The 26,672-nt window shown below is 40.3% G+C and overlaps 1 protein-coding gene across 1 annotated transcript in view; it reads right to left on the minus strand.

Annotated features, from left to right (window-relative positions):
* Positions 1–26,672, minus strand: part of LOC126336038 (voltage-dependent T-type calcium channel subunit alpha-1G-like) — a 741,513-nt gene that overhangs the window by 77,340 nt on the left and 637,501 nt on the right. The window contains exons 27-30 of the mRNA XM_049999518.1: positions 15,163–15,355; positions 11,599–11,748; positions 2,228–2,389; positions 811–1,029 (exon numbers count right to left, since the gene is read on the minus strand). Coding sequence (XP_049855475.1) covers positions 811–1,029; positions 2,228–2,389; positions 11,599–11,748; positions 15,163–15,355 — 724 coding nt within the window. The remainder of the gene's footprint in view (positions 1–810; positions 1,030–2,227; positions 2,390–11,598; positions 11,749–15,162; positions 15,356–26,672) is intronic.

A 26,672-nucleotide genomic window follows, 5' to 3' on the forward strand; every position in this document is an offset into this window, starting at 1 on the left:
TAACACTGTGCCAAGACGTGCTGGCCGTGCACCAAGGCACGTTTAGCCACAGGGTGATCCTCATTACCAACAAACGCTGTCTGCCTGTGTCCATTCATGCGAATGGACAGTTTGTTGCTGGTCATTCCCACATAGAAAGCGTCACAGTGTAGGCAGGTCAGTTGGTAAATAACGTGGGTTTCACAACCGACGGTTGCTTCTTCAGGAAAGAGGGAAGGAGAGGGAAAGACGAAAGGATGTGGGTTTTAAAGGAGATGGTAAGGAGTCATTCCAATCCCGGGAGCGGAAAGACTTCCCTTAGGGGGAAAAAAGGACAGGTGTACACTCGTACACACACACTTATCCATCTGCATGTATAAAAAGATAGAGGGGCTAGCCAGTACGTACCTCAGTTCAGTACAGCCGATAGATACACAAAAAACAACCGAAAATTTACGTTCCTAGCTTTCGGAATAAATGTTCCTTCATCAGAGAGGAGAGAGGGGAAAGAAAGAGAAGAAGGGAAAGTGGATTTAGTTACTCACAACCCAGATTATGAAGCAACAGGGAAAGGAAAGCAGGGAGGGTAGCAAGGATGGATCATATATATATACTGAGGGCCATGTGTTCACAATAGGGGAACTTGCTTTGCTTGAATTTTGTGAGGATATTGATTAAGTTTGCATTATAATTCTTTGATCTATTTTTAAACACTCTTAATAATTAACAGAAAGTAATCATGAACGTATGCCTTATTTGAGGACATCTATACTACAGTTTATATATTCTTTAAAAATAAATGTACATTTAATATGTGTGGGCAACACTTACTTGTTGATCTACTCCCACAGCATCAAGACCAGTGTACATGATGTTTACCCATCCATCTCTTGATGAGAGGACAAACAGAGACATGAGTGCCTTTCCCAAGTCATCAAAATTGTATTTACGGTTAACCCATCTATTGTTTTTGTCCTTCAGGCAGTCTGTTTTGTTGCGAACATTCTTTATATCTGCCCCCTCACAGTAGTAAAATGTACCTTTAAATAACTGAAAATTTTGCAGTGTAAGGTCAAGCGTACATGAAGTGATACACAATAAAGCAAAAAATAATTGAATGGGCACATAATTTTTTTAATAATCATTTAATTAACCCTCAAGCAGGTGCGCTGATTTTCATAACACGAGCGGACACGCAGCTTACTTTACACACAGGTAGAGAATAGTTGTCTTTACATTACTAAGGTAAACGAGTATGAGCAAATTCATGACACAATGTTAGTTTAATTAAACAACAATAAAATACATTTATAATATATGAGCTAAATTGCTGTTCAATTGAACAATAATAAAATAAACTTTCACTGTATCACTCTGTTGCCGTTTATGAGTGTTACACCCAGTATTAACCTACTCAAAGCATTAAACAGTGCAGTTGCATCAGTTTCCAGCCAAACAGTCACAAATTATCTTGTAGACAACTGCCTCACTGTGAGACTGAGTTGCTGTCTTGGAATCTGGATAATTTTCTTTAACAGATCATAATTTTTTCTCGCCTAGTTCACTGTTTGTTTTACATTACTGCTGCTCAATTGGACCCATGAAAACATAACATATCACTGTGTTAGCTGAAGCAATAATGGCAGAGTAGGTATAGTCTCACAACTGTAAAACTACAATGGAATGGTACAAGACAAAGTTATTTGTGCTTGGTGTACTTTACATACAGGTGCACCCACTTCAGGGTTAATATGACTGAGAAATCTGTTTCCAAGGGTTAATATGACTGAGAAATCTGTTTCTCTTCCTGTGCCTCTCAGTTCAAGCCATGGAATTATAAAAGGAGACATTTAATTTCATCCAAAATGATGATTTCTATGAAAAGAGGGATATTACATGAGGCAGTATCTTACAAAATACTTTTTAAAACACATTCTTTCTATTATAGCCATTACTTTTACTTTCTTTGGTTGTTTTTATTAATATTAATATGTGATATGACAATGTGTAAATTATCTCCCTTTTAATGCAGTGAAATGTAGGCAATATACGTCAATTTGTACAGTTAACCCAAGAACAGTGGATGTTCTTGCTGTTCTGCTAACACTATTCTGGAAAATAATTAGTGAATCCAGTGCTTAAAAAACAGTTGTTAATTATTCTTTTGATCTATTTGCAAGTGGCATAATTCTCTCTTTCATCTAAGTGTACTACTTAGAATATTTATGGAAAAACTGTGGGTACTAACCTGCACTCCTAAAATACCAAAAATAATGAAGAATGTGCAGCATATAAGCACGATATTTCCAATGGGACGTAGTGAAGACAAAAGTGTTTGTACAACAAGTTTAAGTCCTGGGGCACGGTTGATAACACGCAACGGGCGAAGGGAACGCAGCAGCCGAAAAACCTGTGGAATATGTAATTCTATCATCATTCTGTGTATCTAGCAACAAAAATGCCACACACATATTATCTACGTAATATGAATTCAGTAATTTGTCATGGACAATGATAACATTTGGAAGTAAATATTTTCATTTTTTATCACTTTGAATGAAGAATTTATATTGGAAGTTGCTGTGTAGAATTAGGGCAATTAACTCTGTAAACAGGATTCCAGATGCTGAAGTAACCAAATCATTTTTAGCCAAACTACAATGTCTTTTTGGGAAACTTAAAAGGAACTGATCTGATACAGGACTCTGGTTTCATCCTACATTTCACAAGTTTTACCAGGAGAAATGGTAAGTCAGCTACGTGTAGGCCTTTAGACAATGTTTTCACACATTATGTATTTGACAACACTGCTAAGTTCAGTTTCAACCCAGAAATTTCAAATCATTCTTCTTTACTGATTGATTTGGTCTAATAAACATACAGAATATCAGGAAAACTTTTCCACAAGAAAATTCAGTCAGGAAAACATGAATTTGTTATGTAATAACAATATGAAAGTATAAATAGGTACTCATCATGTAGAGGAGGCAGCGAGTGGCAGACAGGCATTGGTGGATATCACTCAGCCATTGAACTAATTCCTTCATCAGACATGAGTAACAAAACTCTCACACATTCACACATGCACAACTCACACACCCATAGCCACTGCCATCTCCAGGCACTAAGGCCCAACAGCAATTGCATTTGAGATGAGCACTGACACTGATATTTGGTGGGATGGGTAGTGGAGTACAGAGGAGTTGTGGAGCAGGGAGAGATAGCAGGATAGGCGTGGAGGAAAACGACAGTGCTGCCTGTGGGAGCATACAGGCAGGTGATGGGGGCAAGATAATGGGCTGCTAGGTGAGGTATTGGGAAGATGTGCAGAGAGGGGGGTGGAGGGGAGGATGCAAGAGGGTACATGTACAGAATGGCAAAGGACTATGCAGGTGCACTATCAAGACAGACAGTGTGTGTAGGGCTGGAATGTTGCAGTCAGACCTTAGTACAATGTGTGTGTGATTTGTGCTTGTGTGAATATTTGTGAGTTTTGCTGTTTATTTCTGAGGAAGGACTTAGTCCAACGGCTAAGTGATATCTAGCAGACTTTTTCGTTGTGCCAGTCAACCACAGCAAGGAACTATTTATCATTTCATATTGTTATTATCGTATCCTGGATTTTTCATTGTTTAAATTTTTTGTTGTAGATTAAATGAGATTCATTGACCAGTACAAATTAACCTTCACTATGTGGAAATTTTTGGAATTTTTTATAGAGATTTCCATTACTCCACAAAGAAACATTTCCACCACTAGACTACCATAGAATAGCAGCTAATAAATTGAAATGGATTACTGCTGGCCTAAAAAATCTAGCGAAAAATACATGGAACTATACGCAGAACTGAAATACAACAAAGTCCAAATTTATAAATTATGTCAAAAACTATAAAAATATTTAAGAATGTTGTAAGACAGGGAAAGAAATGACAAATAATAAATTTATTAAAAATGTCAAATGAAGTTTGCAAATAAAGCCAACAGTCTCTTAAAATCCTGCTCATATACCACAATGTTTCAATAATTTCTTTATAACTGTAGCAAAATATGATGTCAATGTAGGATTATCTAGAAAATGAACATTTATTCCCTCCAAATCAAAATGTGACTAGATGTTTTAGTAAATTTGGTGAAGTAACAGACACATACACTCAGAAAATAATAACTCTGTAATACTGGATGAAAAACTGACCAACATTCTTAAAGGACCTTCCATTATATGATGTCCAAGGACGAAATGTTATTATTCAGGGATATGACAGAAATGATCACTTAAAGCAAAAAAGTGTACTAAATGTGGTCTCTAAAATGTATGCCTTAAGAGCTGTGAGTACTGCTTCATCTTTGAAAATATTAAATGAATTTCTTGTACTGCAAGCACTTTGCTTTCCACCCAAAATGCATACCTAAAGACTGGGAACTTGTTTTGTAGAAGAGACGTCTTACAGAAGCAATGATGAAAAGGTGCTCATAGTTCTTAAGGTATGTAATTTAGTGCCGATATCTACTGGAATTTTTTTCTGGGTTTGGTCCCTACCACAACCTCTCAAAATGAGGAAAGCAAAGAACTTGCAACAGAAGGGGTTTGTTTCACAGTATTGAAGATGAAGAAGTGCTCACAGCTCTTAAGATATGCATTTTAAAGCCCACATTTAGTCAACTTTTTTGCTTCGAATGGTAGTTCCATTCCTCTCATACACCTGAATACTGACCTTCCTCCTGGGACATGCCGTACAATAACATGCTTATTATCCATAATTACAAATCAGTTCTTTGAAAAGATGATACTTCCCAAATGCATTGAAAAATTCTGTGGTGTACTTACGCAACTATGTATGGGCCAATGCAACCTATATTTAAGTAGTTAAAGTAAATCACATGTATCTAACTTTGGATTACATCTTAAGCAGATTGAAAGCTATCTTTGAGCCAATAAACAAATAAATAAATTTCATAAAAAATTTAATGCGTACTCAGAATATCAATATCCAAAAATGCAAAAGCACAGGTTGTATTACTAAAGATTTTGTGGAAAGAATTTTTTCACATATAGATAAGTCTTAGAGACCTGCAGGAATTTTCTGTGCCTTATTAAAAGCCTTCAACAGCACACACAGCTGTTCACTTCTGCACAAATTGGAAAAATATGGAATTGAGAGTTGTATTTCAAGATGGTTTAAGTCATACCTGACAAAAAGAAAACAAAGGTATCTCATCTCCTCCGGTAATAGAAAATGTTCCTCAAAACAGAAGAACATTTTAAATAGAATTCCAGAAGACACTGTATTAAGGCCAATTCCATTCATTTTTCACATAAATGACTTACCACTATATGTAAAATTTCGATTCAGTACTATTCTCAATGATACATTAGTGCTGAATGAAAACAGTAAGGCAGACAAACCTCCCAGAAATACTGTAGATGACCTAAAAATGTAGATAAATGTCGGGTGACTAGGGCCTCCCATCGGGTAGACCAATCGCCGTGTGCGAGTCTTTTGATTTGATGCCACTTCAGCTTCTTGCACGTCAATGGGGATGAAATTATGATGATAAGAACAACACAATACCCTGTCCCTGAGCAAAGAAAATCTCTGACCCAGCTGGGAATTGAATCCGGACCCTTAGGATTGACATTCTGCGCACTGACCAATCAGCTACAGGGGGAGGACTGTAGATGACCTAGAAAAACTAGATACCTGGTTCCATCTACATTGATTAAAATTAAACACACTGCCTGAAGAAAAAGAGAAGCATCCAGAAGGGGAAGACGAATCAAAATGAAACTTTGCAGGTTTGTACACTGCAACTGTAGCTCAAGGCACTTCATTAAATTTACGGTTTGGATTTTTCGTTTGAGTATGTGGTTACCTGTATTCCTAAGAATTTAACTACATAATGAATTCTAAACTGTTTGTACTGATTCCTGTCAAAATTTAATACACTTTATTTGGCTTGAACCCATAACATGACAGCCAGTGGGAAGCTCCTCACTGCCAGGAACCTGGACTTAAGACAGGGACAGTCACCACAGTAGCTCCTCCAAGTACTATATGTGCAGCATATTTTGTTGGTTGGCTACATGCACACAGATATTAAGTCAAGAAATACTTCCTTCACCAACTCCCAACCCCTTTACCACCTGGATTCCTACTCATCACTGTTGAAGCCACCTACCTACACACAAACATCCTCCTTATCCATGACTCATAAACAGGTTGACAAAGGAGGGTGCCATGTGGGTGAACATGGCTATGTCACAGTCTGTTTTGGAGGCTATGCTATGAAAAAAAGAAGGTAGTCAGCTCTGGCTTTGAGACTTTTAAAGGTGATAAGAGCATCTTTCAATGAATGGCACTTGTGCTGTTGGAGTACCCTTGTGCAGCATTTAATGACTGCAGAAATTTCCTGCATCCACCAGAGAACTGGCCTCACAGAGTAGGATCTTGGTTGCTGTATGTCTGAGGGTCTCTTCAATAGCCCCTTGGGGAGATGTAACAAACATTAGGGTAAAACTAAAAGTGTGCTTGCCAGCATTCTTAAAAACCCATTGCAGGCCATGTCCCATTGAGTATCAGGGAGGGAGGGATAAACTGACTGCATAGTGATCACTATCGAACAGGTCATCGTGAATCTTCCTTTGATGAAAAGGGTGAAAACCAGGGCTACAGACTATTGGGTCAATGGCTGAATAGGCTCCCTGTGCTGTATTAGAGTGGACGAATCATTATTTGGCATACAAAAGTCAAGAATCAAAAACACAGCTCTAATAAATAACCAAGTTTAGTGGTCTTACAGCTCCCCCATAAAGGCTTATGAGCATTAATATCACCAGTAAAAGAGAGGGTGGAGTAACTAGGAGATCTTCACTTAGGGGGGAGCATGGGGTGGGGGTGGGGGTGGGGGGGGTGGGGAGACCTGTTGCAAATAACGAATTCTATATTCGTTCATATGTATGTAGTGCCATTGCTAGTATTAAGTGGTTTTTGAACACTAGGGCTGGTCTCTATAACTATTATAAATACACTGCCAGGAGTTCATTTAAGCCCAATTCTGTTCTTACACCAGGCTAGATAATTATGTAAAATAGGTGAATATGTTGTAGGAAATTGGGTTTCCAGCAGAGTTATGCAAAATGCTGAGTAAATCAAGGACAAATTTTCTGTTTTGCATAGTGATGAAAACAGCCAATAAAACTCCACTGGACTAGGTTACTGTGTGCATCCTGTGGCAGTGCAGAAAGGATAGAAGTGTTAATCATAATTCAGTTTGGGTTAGCAACACTTTCTGGTAGTCATCTACCTACATGATTTTGATAGTAGTGGAGGGGTGACCCAGGTCTGCCTTCACCTTAGCGTTTTTCTCCTTTGCACCTCCTTCTTCTTCTTATCCTTATGGGATTAATATCTGATGGGAGAAGTATCCAGATATGAGTCTGGTCCAGATGAGAGGTAGACAGTTCTGTGGCCTGATGTCCATGCGTCTTGCACCTGCTGGCTCTTATTACAATGTGGGGTCTGCAACGAACCCTAAAATCTTGCTAGAGATTACTTCTGGGTCTCCTTTCTTATACATAGACACCATGCATGTAATGACACCACAGTTTATTTGTTTATCTTCTCTTCAACTGCACCAACTGTGTGTTCTGACATTGGACTTATTCAGAAAAAATGGTATAAGTTGTTGCCGGCTGTTTTAAGACACTGGTGGTGGTTTGAGAGTTTTCAGTTAATGTAATACCTACATTGTTTTCTATACAGTACCCACAGGGGATCACAACTCTTTTGTGAGTACATGTATGGCAAGTTCAGGCCAAATCTTCGTCCTTGTTTATAGCCTGTTTGTTGTCAATTAAATCTGTCCTTTCCGAGCCTCGTTCTATTTTTGAGGGATAGTGCCCATGAGTAATTTTCTAAGTTCTGAATTAACATGGTGCACAGAACACTTCATTCAGGACTATTATACCTCTCAATGTGCAATACATTATTCACATATTGTAAAATTGCAGTCACCAGTCAGTTGTAGAGTTATGAAACGTGCTTTTTGCTCACTATTTTGGACACCAAAAATCTCCCTTGAAGGTATAACACTGCAGACTATTGTGTCTCACTCCCTTCTCATCTTCTGCTTCCCTTTCGTGTTCTTCAGCTCTTACAGCTACAGTCTGGCTGCTGTACAAGTTGTAGGTTACCGTTCACATCCTGTATTTTATATATATATGTAAGTGTATTTTATATACGTATGTGTGAGGCATGAAAAGTGGGAAAAGACAGAGCTATATTAAGTCTTCCCGGACATTAAAAAAGTGTATGATAGTGTAAGTAGAAGCGAAGTGTGGAAAGCCCTGGAGAACAGAGGAGTAACAAAACAGATTATTTGGAGGATAAGGGAAATGTACCATGGAAGTGTGAGCTGTGTGAAAGTGGGAGGAGAGAGATAAACTTGGATTGAACAGAAGAATGGCTTGAGGGAGAGAACTGCACTTTCACCATTACTCTTCATTGTAATGATGGATGATATAATGAGTACTGTAGCACAAGTAAGTGGTGGAAGGAAGATAAAAGCTATGGTGTTTGCAGATGATCTAATGATTTGGGGGAATAAGGAAGAGGAAGTACAAGAGCAGTTGGATGTATGGGAATGAACAGTACAAGAACATGGGATGAAAGTAAGTATAAGTAAGAGTGAGATGATTATCACAACAAGAAAGAAGGAGAGAGGAACAACTGGAATAATAGTTAGTGAGGAGCAGTTGAGGAGAGTGGAGAGTTTCAAGTACCTAGGAAGCCTGATACAGGAAGACAGAAAAAATGACAGAGAAAAAAACGAGTGGCGGAGAAAAGTAGAAGCATTTTGGAAGAGTGTCAGAAGCCTGATATGGAGCAACGATGAACCCCAAATCAGTAAAGAGGTTATATACTGGCCATACTATGTCCCAATCCTGACATACGCATCAGAAACCTGGGTTATGAAAGGTAGAGAGAAAAGCAAAGTACAAGCTAGTGATATGAAATTCTTGAGAAACAGTACTGGAGTGACAAAGATAGACAGATTAAGAAATGAGAGGATCACAGAGTTAATGAAGGTGGAACCATTACAGGAGTAGATAGAGAAATCAAGGCTCAGATGGTATGGACACATTATGAGAATGGAGGAGAAGAGGATATCCAGGAGGATACACAAGATGAAACTGGAAGGAAAGAGACCAAGAGGAAGACCAAGAAACAGATGGCTGAAATGAGTAGAGAAATGCATCCAGAAGATAGGAGAAGACTGGACTAAGTTGAATACGGAGAGATGGTGGCAAGGCAGAAGATGATGGGGAGGCCTATGTTCCATACAGACCTGGCCAGAGGCAGGAAACTGTCCAAGATGATGATGATGATGATAACTATCCCTCCGACCTAGTCTGCAAACAGATCTCCTACGCCATTTCCCCTAACACCCCTATCCTGCCCCACCCCAGGAATCAGTCACAAAGGAGGACTCCCTTCATCACCCAGTACCACTCTTGAGTAGAACAACTGAACTACATCCTTGGCCAGGGCTTTGATTACCTATAATCATGCCCTGGAATAGGGACATCCTCCTAAAGTGGTGTTGTGTCGCCCAACCAACCTCTAGAACATACTAGTCCATCCCTGTGCACTCTCAATCCCAATACCTTGCCACAAGGATCATAGCCCTGTTGAAAACCCAAGAGCAAGACCTGCTGAATGCAGCCATGCAGTACTTCTTATTCCAGTCCTGTCACAGGTTTGTCCTACCCCATCAGGGGCTGGGCCACCTGCGAATGCAACCATTTCATTTACCAACTCTGCTGCCATAGTTGCACAGCTTTCTATATTGGTATCATTACAAACCAACTGTCCACCAGGATGAACGGCCACTGCCAAATTGCCTCCAAGACCAAAGTAGACCATCCTGTGCCAAGACATGCATCTGAACATAACATGATTGATTTCAATGGCTGCTTCACTACCTGAACTGTGTAGATCCTCCCCTCCACCATCAGCTTTTCTGAAATGCACAGCTAGGAGTTATCCTTACAACACATTCTCCACACCCATAATTATCCCAGCCTCAACCTATGGTAATGTACTGCCCCCAAACCCTCCACCCAACAGTTTTCACCCCCTCTGTCATGTCGCCATCTCTGTCTGCCACATTTTAACAGACTGCATTTTATACTGTGATTCAAGGGCAGAAGCACAAGTTGATGGGGATCTGCCCTGTGTTTTAGCTAATGATGAGATGCGTGTGTCTAGGGTTTTAAAGTTTTGTGATGTGTCTGGACTCTGGTGTAAGCTTTTAGGCTGGAGGTTTTAGTGTATTGCAAAGTGACTGGCTTCTCCCTTTTTTCCTTGTGGTCAGCCAGCCACTTCCATCTGCTATATTTGTTTTAGCTCCCTCTAGAACTTTCTTCCTGTGTTGTCCATGTTTCACTGCTGCTGGCATGCTTTGTCCCACGCTCCAGTGTGGGTAGGCACATATTTTTCCAAGCTTGTTATCTGTGTTTTACATTCTGTTTTGTCTTACTGTTCTGAGTCTTTTCTTGACACACGTCTCAATCTGTTACTGAGCGGGCGCTGAAGACCTTGCTGTTGTGCCCCCAAACAACCCTCTCCATCAACATTCTTCCCATTCCTATCTCCCAACCTCTTTGTTTGTCACCCTCTGCCAATGCACCCATCCATCTTTCCTCACTCCCCTCCTTTTTTCCTCACTTCCCTGCCCCACAACCTCCTGCATCTGTTGGCATTTTAGTCCGGTGCACACTCCGCCATACAGTGTTCAACTCCCCCCATGCCCCCCCCCCCCCCCCCTCCCACCCATACACTACTGTCCTGTCCCGTCTCCTTCCCTGCCCCTCCAGATTGCTGCTTGCATCCCATGTGATAGTTGCATTCCAGCCTGAGCTGCTGGAGTTGGCAGTCATGTGTCCACTAGGTGTGCTTGCTTGTGTGTATGAATGGTGTGTGTGTGTGTATGTGTTTCTCTTTTGCTGATGAAAGCTGTGACCAAGAGCTTAATGTAAGTGTCTTTTAATTGTGCCTGTTTGCAACTCAACATGTCTTCTTTACAGTAAGTAGCAATCTGTCTTTTCCTCCATTGTTGATATTCATGGTAAAGGGATGTTCACACATAGGTGTGACTGATACATCACACCTCAGCAGGACACATCACACAGAGCATGCTTTGCATTTGAATGCTGCTGGTAGAAAGCTATCTGCATGGCTTATTGCCAGAAGCAGCCAATCTGACCATAGCAGTATCCACCCTATTTCACCGTTCCATATGCCTTTTTTTTAGAGCAAATTCGCTCAATAGACAGGGCTGCAAAATAAGAATAGCTACAGTTGAAACAATTACTAGAAAATAAAATACTATAGCTCAGTCAAATCCATGGATATTGCGTATTACAACATTTGCAGACCCCACCCACGTAATCGATACAAACAGTACTTAGCTGAAGCAATTTTATAACTAAGTGTTCTCTAACTAAGTGCATTTTTTGTTGTACAGTGACCTAGATATCTTTCTTTTACCTAAGAAGTGAAGAAAATGAGATCACTAGTTTCTAAAAGTGTCTTGAAAATACAAGATGTTACTCACACGGAGGATGCCAAAGATGCGAGGGCTGGATTCAGAGACGAGTGACATCAATAGATCTATGATTGATATTATAACAAGTGAACCATCCATAATGTTCCAACCAGACGTGAAGTACGCATCTCGGCCATAAATCATACCTGTAGCAATAACCTGCAAGAAAAGATTTGTTGCAGTTTGTAAAATACTGTACTATTCCTGAAAACGAACAATTTTTCCTGAAAGTGAAAAATAATTTATTATTAGACAGCTTATGCAAAAAAATAAGAATGCTATGTCTGTTATTCATAAATACCATATGATAGAACAGGACATAACATACACACCTTAATAGGAGAGATAGGACAAAAATGTGAATTGTAAACAAACAAGACAATATGTCTTTAATGTCTGGGGTCAGAGGGATTACATTTTTTACACTGGAATTAGGTAGCAGACAGGCTGTCTTGAAAGAAATCAGAATAAAATTAGTACACAAAATATCTAACAGTTTTCAAAAAAATTATGTCACCTTGTTTCACAATCACAGAGCTAGTGATATCAGATGGAAGTGACTTTGGGTTCTCGCCATTTTGATGCATAACCAATATGGAAAAAAAAAATTACTCTTTGTGTAAAAGTTGAACACAAAGCCAGAAATATTTTTATTGTTAGTTTTTGTGAATTATTACTAAAGAGTAATAATTATAACAGTATAGAGATCAATTCTGGGAACATTTCATGCACTTATGAGAAATCTAGAGTAGCTATTGAGCTACTTGCTGGACATGAAAAAACAGTGAACAGTATGTGGAGATTTCAGTTTGGATTTCTTCAGGTTCTGACAGGAGAAATGAGTTGGATAAGTAATTTTGCTGATACAATCTATTTCAATGTAGACTCTTCCAACCTGTGTACAGAAAGGTAGCAGGACTTTGATAATACTTTCACAGGCAATATTCACACCAAAAGTTACTGTCTATCCCACCGTTCGTACACTATTTGACCACGGTAGACAAATACTAAAAATGAACAACATGGTACCATACAGCCATGATATATGTCCATTGAAACAATGAATATTACTGACAATATCAGGGAACAATATTTGAAGAATAAGATATAAGAGTGGTTTGGTATGGGGTACACAGGCTGGTAAAAAATGGTGTCAAATGTTTTGAGTGGTGGTAGTATCCTCCAAAACAAGGAAAAAAGTCCAATGAACATGGGCTCTAAAATGCTTGCCTTAAGATCTAGAAGCACTTGTCCATCATTGAAACTGTGAAATACATCTCTTCTAATGCAAGTTCTTTGCTTTCTATATCTTGGGAGGAAGTAGTATAGAGCAAAATAAGAAAAAAAGAAAGTTCCAGCAACTCAAGCTCTAAAATACAAACTTTGAGAGCTATGAGTACTTGTTCATATTTCATATTGTGAAACACATTTGTATTGAACAAGTGCTCATTGCTCTTCAGGCACACATTTCAGAGCCTATGTTTACTGTTTCCCTTATTTTGGGGCATGCTGCCATCTCCCAAAATATGGCAAGCAAAGAGCTTGCCATAGAAGAGGTTTGTTTTCCAGTACTGAAGATGTGGAGATGAACAAGTGCTCACAGGTCTTAAGGCATTATTTTAGAGCCGATATTTATTGGACTTTTTTTGGTTTTGGTGGGTAGTACCGTCTCTCAAAATATGGTTTTGTATAATTTAAAATAATGTTTAAAAATGTATCAATATTTGAAAGTATCTCTCTAAACAACACTATAAAAAGTTTATTAAAATAATTAGAGCACCAGCAATAACTAAAGTAGACTGCAAACAACAAAGGAAAATATATAATTGCCAGTGCAAATAAATATCTTTTAAAGTAGGCCTAATCAATAGTCATGCTTTTAATGTAATCAATAGTCGTGCCACAGTGAAATATTAACAATATACTCAACACAACAGTTAGGTTCTCGCCGCATTTAAGGCCAGGAAAATAATTGCAAAAGACGAAAGGGAGTGAACCTATAGAAAATAAGCCAACACACTTGTCTTTTGGTTCCCTTGTTAAGGAATATTTCTAAGTGCAAATCAGCTGAACTGAACTTCTCAATTAGTTCATATATATGTTGACTCCACTGTAAGTTTTAATTCAATTGGAGCCATAGGAATTAACAGTGTGTTTCATTTAGTATATGATCATTTATGTCCTCTTTTGGTGCAAATAGGTCATTACTGTTAAGCCTCAAATTTTCAAAGTGTACTGGATGCTCAGTGATGTTTCAGGAATCCAGGTGTTCATTATTTTCTACCCAGCCTGATATTTCCTCTGAGAACCACCCAGGTGAGCTGTTCAAGTCTGATACTGCTCACCCACACTGTACAATTTATTGGTGCACTGTATGAGTTTGCAATTGTGTTATGATTGTAATTGCAAGACTGACCGGTACTCCCCCATTGAGAGTATAGCCTGCAAGCAGTGTGGCTGCCCCTGGAGCTATGATAATTCTAAAAATGCACACAATACACTAATAGTGTAACATGGGTAACAGATGTCAGTCTTTGATGGCTCACCTGAAGATGTTTGGCAGGTGCCGAGATGGAATATCACGCTTGGTAGACAATAACAACCAGCTGCTCTCCTGATCATCATCAAGTATTCAATACACCTCAAAAATTTCAAGCTTCGCAATAATGACCTGTATTGAGTAGGTCATTATTGCTTGTTTGAAATTATATAATAGGAGTCTTTGTGAGCATAAGTTTCAAAATGGGAACTTTGGAAAACCTGTAGGCCTGCAACGAAATCATCTGAATTGCACTTCCTAAGGTTGAGTTTGCACCAGTGAAATGAAATGTCGTGTGGCTAGGGCCTCCTGTCGGGTGGACTGGAGTCATAAAGCCTTCTTATTCTCTCCTGAGGCAAGGTGACTGACAATTGTTTTAAATGGTTCTTTGGTTGTTGATACCTTGGGTACTGGCACTGGGGCTGAGATTATACCTGATCTGGTACCACACATGCTCTATCACAGAAAGATCTGGGGATCTTGATGCCATGGAAGTACCTCAATGGCATGCATACAGTTCATAGAGACAAGCAACACGTGTGGAGCAGCATTGTCCACTCGAAAAATGGCAAAAAAATACTGTCGCTTGAGATACCGTACATGAGGATTCTGGAAGTATGTGAAATACTGTTGTGCTATCGGAGCTCCCTCAATTACTACCAGCCTTTATCTGAAATCATACTCAATGGCTTCTCACATCATGACACCAAGAGTACACTGCTGTGTATCTACCAGGTCGCTGCCACACTTGCCAACGGTGGTCGTCCACAGTAATGCAGAACCGTGATGCATAATTGAATGTAATGCAACCCCACTCATCAGTAGTCCATACTTCCCAGTCACAGTACCTCTATGAACACAGTCACTTGTGTTGCGGTCGCGCGGTTCCAGACTGTAGTGCCTAGAACCGCTCGGCCACCCTGTCAGCACCTAGGTTGCCTGATAAGTCAAACTGTACACTTTCTATTTGAGGTAACTTTCTGTCTTCGTTTACAGGGAGACAACAAAAATAGTGAAAGTATTATGTAGCTCACCTTGACGAACATTTCAATAGCAAAGACGGCGGTGAACACATAGTTGGCAGTGGAGAGGAACAAACGCTCTGGACTATCTGGAGGGATGTTGGGCCGCTCCATGGCCAGCGTGATGCAGTTGAGCCCAATGAAGAGCAACACCACGTTGTCAAACCACTTCTGCTCCACGAACCAGCAACAGAGCAACCGGAATCTGTGGCATCCAGAATAGTTGCATCGTAAACCAAAGTGAAGGTAAGTGACAGAGGATAACTTTCTACTGGTAAGAGGTGTATTTTAGTAATAATTCATTCTTTCATAAAGTGTACACTCCGCCAGCTTCAAATGCTGGTCTTCCGTAATAACACAGCAAATCATTTTTAAAAAGGAGCATAAAGACAAAAAACTGAAAAAATGTCACTCTCACACACTGAACCTAAAGGTCCACTTACAAGGGCATATTCATGGCAATATTATTGCAGTCAACACTGATAAAAAAGGACTGCAATACACCACAGTATTGTGGTATGGTCAAGCGGTATTGCTGATGGAGCAGGCTGTTGCAGACTTACAGCTAATGTGTTGCTGGTGTTGCCCACCAAGCCCTGGAAATATTCTGTATGGCCATATCTATCTCTATCCTTATCTGTAAATCTTTCCTCTGCGTCTTGTCAGCAATGCTTCCTCTTTCTCACACCTACAGAGCTACAGTGTCAAGTCATGCAGAGAGCCTACAACGAAGTCATATAATCTGAGTGGTGAAGCAATATTATTTCGGTTCAACTGCAGGTTGGTTTAACTTAGAGGCATCCGATTTGTTTGTCGTCGACAGGTTTGCAGAAGTCAGTGCAAGGAAGAATTTCATAGGTGTTACACATACATCTACAGCCGGAGCTATGGAAAATGGAAGATAATCAGTACTACCATCGCACTCTGTAAAAATGACTTCTCACTGCTACGGTGCTATAGCGTTACAAGTGCAAGTTAAATAATAAGCACTACTGTTTAATAGCCGTTTTTACCTAAAAATTATAGAGAAACATCAAATTTGGATACTATATATGGTAAAAATACAAAGTAAATCATTACAGCTTAATACACTACACCAAAGTTACTTCTACAATATCATTTAACTGATCTCTTCAACTTCCCACTTCTGTTATTGATTCGCTTTAACAGACATAACCATTTTTTTAAAACCATCATTCTACAGAGAAATGGAAAAGGGGGCAACTTGTCCCCCATCTTCTTTCTTCATAGACTACAGATGGCTTTTAAAATGTACACATTGTTCACAAAGTTGTTCTACGTCATAAGTTCCTCTACAACATAGTAAATCTGAACAGCTTCCAGTTTGGTGATATTTGAGAGAAATTAAAATTTTAAGTTTTATTCTCTGTACGCTTTAACTCTCTTCTGTAACTCATTGATAGCTGCAACAGTCAGAAAACGTGCTTTGTTGGTGCTGCACATTTTAGTGATTTTCATCGAGTTAAACTTACGCCGCAGTGATCTTCTTCGGCGCACCAGTGTAGAAGCGTGTACAGAATCAGGGAAGTGAAAAAATCCGTGCAATACGCAAGTTTATTTATATGTGAAAGCCAACTTAGAAATTTTCCCTTCTGTGAGACCGCTTATACAAGATGGTGTGTCGCTTTAAAGTTCTAGATTCGCATATTTTATTGTTCGTGTCGTTTCTTTTGCGTAATTTTTCATTGATTTTATGAATAACCGTTTGTATTGTGATATAATATGGAATTTCAACATTCGCGAGTGCTGCGATAAACTAGTACTGTTATCGTCATTGTAATCTTTAGCTAAATTGTGATCTTTTAAAATTTTTGAGAACATTAGGAATTCCCTCGTTCAAAATAATCTTTCTCTAATTTCATTCTACAATTACCTGAGAAACGCGTTAGCTTCTGAATTTGTTGGACGTTTACAAAACTAAATTTATTACGTTAGCGGCGCGAGTGTTTTGGATAGGTAATTAAATTCGAAGCAAATCAGCGTCCGTGTTCCACAGTTCAGCCAAAGTATACCTCAACCCTGAATTTCATTGCATATCAGCTCAAATAAACGTGCGTTTTTGAGAATTTTCGGAAGTTATCATCGTCCTTTGCATAATTGTAACAAATCGTCGTTTGTGGTCCGGATATTAACTATCATATTGTGTTACATCCAGTTTCCGTTAAAGAGGAGTAACCCTATATATTATCTGCATTTATGATAAATTAACTCTGTTTTCGAGTTTCCTAACAGCTATAATTAACATCAACATATTTTAGGAAACTGGTAATTTTACTATAGGTTTTTGTGTTGCCGTAATAGAAATTTTGTTTTGTGTATTTGCTTCAATTCCGATAGGAAATTAACAACGTCTCAGCTCAAAGGATTGAAAGATAATCAGCAGGTTTAATTTAAAGTTATTTGTTCACTGCCTTGTAACGTATTGCACCAGCTAAAATACAGCCCCGCTGTGAATGGTGTCCTCAAACACGGGATGAGTTGGTTGACGTTCGTAAGCAGCTGGAAATCTCCGTGGTACAGTCAAACGATTGGCAGCTGATGTGAATCGGTGTGTTGGAGGAGCTCCCGAAAGTAGTGTGTCTGTGATACCTGTACGAGAAATTCTCCTGTGGATCACTCCTCTGTAGAAAGTACAGCATCTGTCATTACCCTTCCACTTGACTGCGAATGACATGTCAATGGTGGCTCTAGGCGTCCTGTACAGGGTGGACGAGGACCAGGGAGGACTCAGGGTGTTGTACTGATCCTCTTAACCAACAAGTTTGAGGTGCTGTCTTTCACTGAAACTGAAGCTGAGCCAATGGGACTCACTTCACCTGCTTTAGACAAACCTGTTTTGTCACGTGTCAGGAGGACGTAAACACAAAAGGGTAGGGGTATGTTAATTTTTGGCAGTTAAAATGTATGGCGAATGGTGGTACCCCTTAGGGAAATGACAGCAATGGTCAGTAAAGGACACGAGGTGCTCTCAGTGTGTATGCTTTGGAGCCTCATTCAACATGTTGAAAAGGCTATCCCGGCAGCCATTGAGGAAACAGGAAGCAACCAACTGCAGATTGTGGTGCACGTTGGAACAAATGATATCTGTTGTCTGAGCTCCGAGGTCGTTCTTGAGCCGTTCCAGCGACTGGCAGAGAAGGCTTACAAGACCAGCCTTGTGCGTGGAATTTCAAAAAAGCTCACAATTTGCATCATTGTCCCCAGAACTGATCGTAGCCCTTTGGTTCTGAGTCGAGAGGAAGGAGTGAACCAGATACTTTGAAAGTTCTGTGACAAGCTAGCCTGCGACTTCTTGGACTTGCGCTATAGGACTGAGAACTGTAGTTTCCCCCTAAATAGGTCAGTTGTGCACTACACATCAGAGGCTGCTACTCAGGTAGCTGAATGTGTGTGGAGTGCAGAGTCGTTTTTTAGATTAGGCGACACTCTATCCAATACATATAACGACAGCTGTAGAAAACCCAGAAGTGCCAGTGTAAGATCGAAAGAAATACTTCCAACAGGTGAGAGTATTAAAATCCTAATGGTAAACTGCCGAAGCACTCACATCAAAGTGCGCTCATGAAAATCACTGAAGCTCACATAATACACTACTGGCCATTAAAATTGTCACATCAAGAAGAAATGCAGATGATAAACGGGTATTCATAGGACAAATATATTGTACTACAACTGACATGTGATTACATTTTCACGCAATTTGGGTGCATAGATCCTGAGAAATCAGTACCCAGAACAACCACCTCTGGCCGGAATAACGGCCTTGACACATCTGGGGATTGAGTCAAACAGAACTTGGATGGCGTGTACAGGTACAGCTTCCCATACAGCTTCAACACGATACCACAGTTCATCAAGAGTAGTGACTGGCGTATTGTGACGAGCCAGTTGCTTGGCCACCATTGACCAGACGTTTTCAATTGTCGAGAGGTCTGGAGAATATGCTGGCCAGGGCAGCAGTCGAACGTTTTCTGTATCCAGAAAGGCCCGTACAGGACCTGCAACATGCATTCTCCTGCTGAAATGTAGGATTTCGTAGGGATCGAATGAAGGGTAGAGCCACGGGTCGTAACACATCTGAAATGTAACGTCCACTGTTCAAAGTGCCGTCATTGCGAACAAGAGGTGACCGAGGCGTGTAACCAATGGCACCCCATACCACCATGCCGGGTGATACGCCAATATGGCGATGACGAATACACGCTTCCAATGTGCGTTCACCGTGATATTACCAAACACGGATGCGACCATCATGATGCTGTAAACAGAACCTGGATTCATCCGATAAAATGACTTTTTGCCATTCGTACACCCAGGTTCGTCGTCGAGTACACCATCGCAGGCGCTCCTGTCTGTGATGCAGCGTCAAGGGTAACCGCAGCCACGGTCTCCGAGCTGATAGTCACTGCTGCTAACGTCGTCGAACTGTTCGTGCAGATGGTTGTTGTCTTGCAAACGTCCTCATCTGTTGGCTCAGGGATTGAGACGTGGCTGCACGATCCGTTTCAGTCATGCGGATAAGATGCCTGTCATCTCGACTGCTAGTGATACGAGGCTGTGGGGATCCAGCACGGCGTTCCGTATTACCCTTCTGAACCCATCGATTGCATATTCTGCTAACAGTCATTGGATCTCGACAAACGCGAGCAGAAATGTCGCGATACGATAAACCGCAATCGCGCTAGGCTACAATCCGACCTTTATCAAAGTCGGAAACGTGATGGTACGAATTACCATTACACGAGGCATCACAAAAACGTTTCACCAGGCAACGCCGGTCAACTGCTGTTTGTGTATGAGAAATCGGTTGGAAACGGTCCTCATGTCAGCGCATTGTAGGTGTCGCCACCGGCGCCAACCTTGTGTGAATTCTCTGAAAAGCTAATCATTTGCGTATCACAGCACCTTCTTCCTGTCGGTTAAATTTAGCATCTGTAGCACGTCATCTTCGTGGTGTAGCAATTTTAATGTCCAGTTGTGTACTAGGTACAGGAAGCTGGTTGAAACCTGAAATTGATAGCAGTGAGATTTTTTGGGAAAATTTAAGCGGATGCCCAAAGGACAGGCAAACGGGAAATGGAGGTGGTGTATATGTCGTAGTAGACAAGAAACTCAAATCCATCAAGATAGAAATTGAAGTCCACCAAAATAGAAACTGAAGCTGCATGCTTGGGCAAGACTTACTATCAGAGGTGGGCATAAAATGATAATTGGATCCTTCTGTTACCCACGAGACTCATCTCCTGATGTAACTGAAAACGTAAGAGAAAACCTCAGTTAACTTGTACTTAACTTCCCCAAACCTACTGTAATCATTGGTGGAGACTTTAATCATCTAACTATTAATTGGGAAAATTACAATATTGTTAGTGGTGGGCATAATAAGGAATCCTGTGACAGTTTGCTAAATGCCTTTTCAGAAAACTACCTAGAACAAATAGGGATTACACTTGTTCCTGCATAACCACAAGTGCCGGAACAAAGACAAAGAAAGCAGGTGCAAAGAAGGTTCTGAGACGACGTCAGCCAATAGCCCACTGATAAGGACCGTATCAAGACAGGAGTGCCCTCTAGCGGAAGAGAATATAAGCGCCGCTCCTGCCAGCCTCACCAGCACACAGTATTCACACAATATTGGACAGTACTAGACCGGCACTACGATAGCATATAAATTGCTTACACCGACCTTGTATACAGCAAAGAACTCTTGATTGTTTGCGTGTCGCTTATTGCTTGGGACACAATTGTAAATTCAAAGTATTGTCAATCTGCTTTACTGAAATAAAAACTATTAATGTGATTTCTTTGAATTGTTCTATAGCTATCCGAGAACGCAGCATCCTTTGGGCATCCTATAAGCGACGAGTGGGCAGGGCCCCACACCACTCATGATGGAAATATTTTGGATCTAATGGCAGCAAACAGACCTGACATCTTTGAGAATGACCACATCGAAACTGGTATCAGTGATGATCAGTAAACTAGATATAAAAACCAGTAGTGGCATATCTCAGTGAGGGAATTGAAACTTTCAGCACAGGTCAGGAACATGTAGAGGAACTCCGGCTCAAGATTAAGAGAATAGTTGACCACATACTGGATAGATGTGCTCCCAGTAGAACAGTTTTTAATTGGAGTTTACCTCTATGGTATACAGACACTGTAAAAGGTGTAAAACAAAGCTTATAGCTATAGACAGAGAGAAAACTGAAACTTTTAACTCCATTTTTAAATGTTCCTTTACAATGGAAAACCCAGACGAATTGCCCCAATTTAATGCCCATACCACTGAAAAATAAACACAAAATCAAATAGGGGTAATGCAGGAGTAGGTTTAATAATGAATAGGAAAACAAAAGGTGTAAAACAAAGTTTATGGCTATAGACAGAGAGAAAACTGAAACTTTTAACTCCATTTTTAAATGTTCCTTTACAATGGAAAACCCAGACGAATTGCCCCAATTTAATGCCCATATCACTGAAAAATAAACACAAAATCAAATAGGGGTAATGCAGGAGTAGGTTTAATAATGAATAGGAAAACAGGAATGCGGGTAAGCTATTACAAACAGCATAGTGAACTCATTATTGTGGCCAAGATAAATATGAAGCCCACACCTACTACAGTAGTACAAATTTATATGCCAACTAGCTCTGCAGATGACGAAGAAATTGAAGAAATGTAAGATGAAATAAAATAAATTATTCAGATAGTGAAGGGTGATGAAAATTTAATAGTCATGGGTGACTGGAATTCGTCAGTAGGAAAAGGGAGAGAAGGAAACGTAGTAGGTGAATATGGATTGGGGCTAAGAAATGAAAGAGGAACCCGCCTGGTAGAATTTTGCACAGAGCACATCTTAATCATAGCTAATACTTGGTTTAAGAATCATGAAAGAAGGTTGTATACATGGAAGAACCCTGGAGATACTAAAAGGTATCAGATAGATTATATAATGGTAAGACAGAGATTTAGGAACCAGGTTTTAAATTGTAAGACTTTTCCAGGGGCAGATGTGACCTCCGACCACAATCTATTGGTTATGACCTGTAGATTAAAACTGAACAAACTGCAAAAAGGAGGGAACTTAAGGAGATATGACCTGGATATACTGAAAGAACCAGAGGTTGTACAGAGTTTCAGGGAGAGCATAAGGGAACAATTGACAGGAATGGGGGAAACAAATACAGTAGAAGAATGGGTAGCTTTGAGGGATGAAGTAGTGAAGGCAGCAGATAATCAAGTAGGTAAAAAGACGAGGGCTAGTAGAAATCCTTGGGTAACTGAGGAAATATTGAATTTAACTGATGAAACGAGAAAATATAAAAATGCAGTAAATGAAGCAGGCAAAAAGGAATACAAACGTCTAAAAAATGAGATCGACAGGAAATGCAAAATGGCTAAGCAGGGATGGCTAGAGGACAAATGTAAGGATGTAGAGGCTTATCTTACTAGGGGTAAGATAGATACTGCCTACAGGAAAATTAAAGAGACCTTCGGAGATAAGAGAACCACTTGTATGAACATCAAGAGCGCAGATGGAAACCCAGTTCTAAGCAAAGAAGGGGAAGCAGAAAGATGGAAGGAGTATATAGAGGGTCTATACAAGGGCGATGTACTTGAGGACAATATTATGGAAATGGAAGAGGATGTAGATGAAGACGAAATGGGAGATACGATACTGCGTGAAAAGTTTGACAGAGCTCTGAAAGACCTGAATCGAAACAAGGCCCCGGGAGTAGACAACATTCCATTGGAACTACTGACGGCCTTGGGAGAGCCAGTTCTGACAAAACTCTACCATCTGGTGAACAAGATGTATGAAACAGACGAAATACCCTCAGACTTCAAGAAGAATATAATAATTCCAATCCCAAAGAAAGCAGGTGTTGACAGATGTGAAAATTACCGAACAATCAGTTTAATAAGCCACAGCTGCAAAATACTAACACGAATTCTTTACAGACGAATGGAAAAACTAGTAGTAACCGACCTCGGGGAAGATCAGTTTGGATTCCGTAGAAATGTTGGAACACGTGAGGCAATACTGACCTTACGACTTATTTTAGAAGCTAGATTAAGGAAGGGCAAACATACGTTTCTAGCATTCGTAGATTTAGAGAAAGCTTTTGACAATGTTGACTGGAATACTCTTTTTCAAATTCTAAAGTTGGCAGGGGTAAAATACAGGGAGCGAAAGGCTATTTACAATTTGTACAGAAACCAGATGGCAGTTGTAAGAGTCGAGGGACATGAAAGGGAAACAGTTGGTGGGAAGGGAGTAAGACAGGGTTGTAGCCTCTCCCCGATGTTATTCAATCTGTATATTGAGCAAGGAGTAAAGGAAACAAAAGAAAAATTCGGGCTAGGTATTAAAATCCATGGAGAAGAAATAAAAACTTTGAGGTTCGCCGATGACATCGTAATTCTGTCGGAGACAGCAAAAGACTTGGAAGAGCAGTTGAATGGAATGGATAGTGTCTTGAAAGGAGGATATGAGGTGAACATCAACAAAAGCAAAACGACGATAATGGAATGTAGTCGAATTAAGTCGGGTGCTGCTGAGGGATTAGATTAGGAAGTGAGACACTTAAAGTAATAAAGGAGTTTTGCTATTTGGGGAGCAAAATAACTGATGATGGTCGAAGTAGAGAGGATATAAAATGTAGACTGGCAATGGGAAGGAAAGCGTTTCTGAAGAAGAGAAATTTGTTAACATCGAGTATAGATTTAAGTGTCAGGAAGTCATTTCTGAAAGTATTTGTATGGAGTGTAGCCATGTATGGAAGTGAAACATGGACGATAAATAGCTTGGACAAGAAGAGAATAGAAGCTTTCGAAATGTGGTGCTACAGAAGAATGCTGAAGATTTGATGGGTAGATCACGTAACTAATGAGGAAGTATTGAACAGGATTGGGGAGAAGAGAAGTTTGTGGCACAACTTGACAAGAAGAAGGGATCGGTATCTAGGACATGTTCTGAGGCATCAAGGGATCACCAATTTAGTATTGGAGGGCAGTGTGGAGGGTAAAAATCGTAGAGGGAGACCAAGAGACGACTACACTAAGCAGATTCAGAAGGATGTAGGTTGCAGTAGGTACTGGGAGATGAAGAAGCTTGCACAGGATAGAGTAGAATGGAGAGCTGCATCAAACCAGTCTCAGGACTGAAGACCACAACAACCACTGAAAATGTATGAAACAAGTATTAGTGCCAGTTATGCTGAGAAACTCCTGAAATAGTTAAAACTGAACAAAGCTCCAGGCCCCAATAAAATCCCTGTGAGATTCTGTACTGAATTTGCAGCTGAGTTAGCCCTTCTTCAAACTATAATCTATTGTAGATCCCTCATAAAAAACCATGCCCAGTTCTTGGAAAAAGGCACAGCTCACACCTGTCTACAAGAAGGGTAGTAGAAGTGATCCACAAAACTACCATCCAATAGCCTTGACATCGATTTGTTGTAGAATCGTAGAACATATTCTGAGCTCAAACATAATGAGGTATCTTGAATAGAATGACGTCCTCATTGCCACCCAGCATGGATTTCGAAATCATCGATCATGTGAAACACAATTCGCACTTTTTTCACATGACGTACTGAAGCTGTGGATTACAACCATGTAGATGCAGTGTTTCTTGATTTCCGTGACGCATTTGACTCAGTACTGCACCTAAGCTTATTGTGAAAAGTAAGATCATATGGGGCATCAAGTGAAACTTGTGACTGGGTTGAGGAATTTTTGTAGGAAGACCAGCATGTTATCTTGGATGGAAGTCATCGTCAGATGTAAAAGTAACTTTGGGTGTTCCCCAGCGTATGCATGTTTCGCTTGCATACATGGCTACACTCCATACAAATACTTTCAGAAAAGACTTCCTGACACTTAAATCTATACTTGATGTTAACAAATTTCTCTTCTTCGGAAACGCTTTCCTTGTCGTTTCCGGTCTATATTTTATATTCTCTTTACTTCGACCGTCATCAGTTAATTAGCTCCCCAGGTAGCAAAACTCATCTACTACTTTATGTGTCTCACTTCCTAATCTAATCCCCACAGCATCACCTAACTTAATTCGACTACATTCCATTATCCTCGTTTTGCTGTTGTTGATGTCCGCCTTACATCCTCCTTTCAAGGCACTGTCCATTCCGTTCAACTGCTCTTCCAGGTCCTTTGCTGTCTCTGATAATGTCATGGCAAACCTCAAAGTTTTTATTTATTCCCCTTGGATTTTAATTCCTACTCCAAATTGTTCTTTTGTTTCCTTTACTGCTTGCTCAAAATACGAATTTAATAACATCGGGGATAGGCTACAACCCTTATCACTCCCTTTGCAATTACTGCTTCCCTTTCGCGTCCCTCGACTCTTATAGCTGTCATCTGGTTTCTGTACATATTGTGAATAGCCTTTCGCTCCCCAAATTTTACCCCTGCCACCCTCATAATTTGAAAGAGAGTATTCCAGATAACACTGTCAGAAGGCTTACGACGTATTAAATCTTCATAAGTTGCTGGTGACAAGTATGAAGTAAATCCGATTCCATGGTTACCAAACCTTGCTATTTGGTCACCCATAAAAGTCTGACACTCCGCAATTAATTCCAACGCATGAGAAATTACCATTTTTCACAGAGCCAAAGACCTCTTCGTCTTCACGAAGTGTAGGACTTCTGGAGACTAACTTCTTAACTACAGAAACAACTCTTTTCAGTACATTTCTCTAGTGTGTAGCTTGATATTCATGCTGGGTGAGCAACCGTTCTTCAACTCTATTCATCTAGTTTCCTCTGTTTTTCAATTTCGATAAGCACCCCCCCCCCCCCCCCCCAATGAACTATCGACCTCGCCGTTGGTGGGGAGGCTTGCGGCGTGCCTCAGCGATACAGAAAGCTGTACCGTAGGTGCAACCACAACGGAGGGGTATCTGTTGAGAGGCCAAACAAACGTGTGGTTCCTGAAGAGGGGCAGCAGCCTTATCAGTAGTTGCAGGAGCAACAGTCTTGTTGACTGACTAATCTGGCCTTGTAACACTAACCAAAACGGCTTTGCTGTGCTGGTACTGTGAACGGCTGAAAGCAAGGGGAATCTACAGTCGTAATATTTCCCGAGGGCATGCAGCTTTACTGTATGGTTAAATGATGACGGCATCCTCTTGTGTAAAATATTCCAGAGGTAAAGTAGTCCCCAATTGGGATCTACGGGCGGGGACTACTCAGGAGGACGTTGTTATCAGGAGAAAGAAAACTGGCATTCTACGGGTCAGATCCCTTAATTGGGCAGGTAGGTTAGAAACTTTAAAAAGGGAAATGGATAGGTTAAAGTTAGATATAGTGGGAATTAGTAAAGTTCGGTGTCAGGAGGAACAAGACTTCTGGTCAGGTGAATACAGGGTTATAAATACAAAATCAAATAAGGATAATGCTGGAGTAGGTTTAATAATGAATAAAAAGTAGGAATGCGGCTAAGCTACTACAAACAGCATAGTGAACGCATT

The sequence above is a fragment of the Schistocerca gregaria genome, chromosome 2 (assembly GCF_023897955.1).
Source record: "Schistocerca gregaria isolate iqSchGreg1 chromosome 2, iqSchGreg1.2, whole genome shotgun sequence".
Lineage (NCBI taxonomy): Eukaryota > Metazoa > Arthropoda > Insecta > Orthoptera > Acrididae > Schistocerca > Schistocerca gregaria.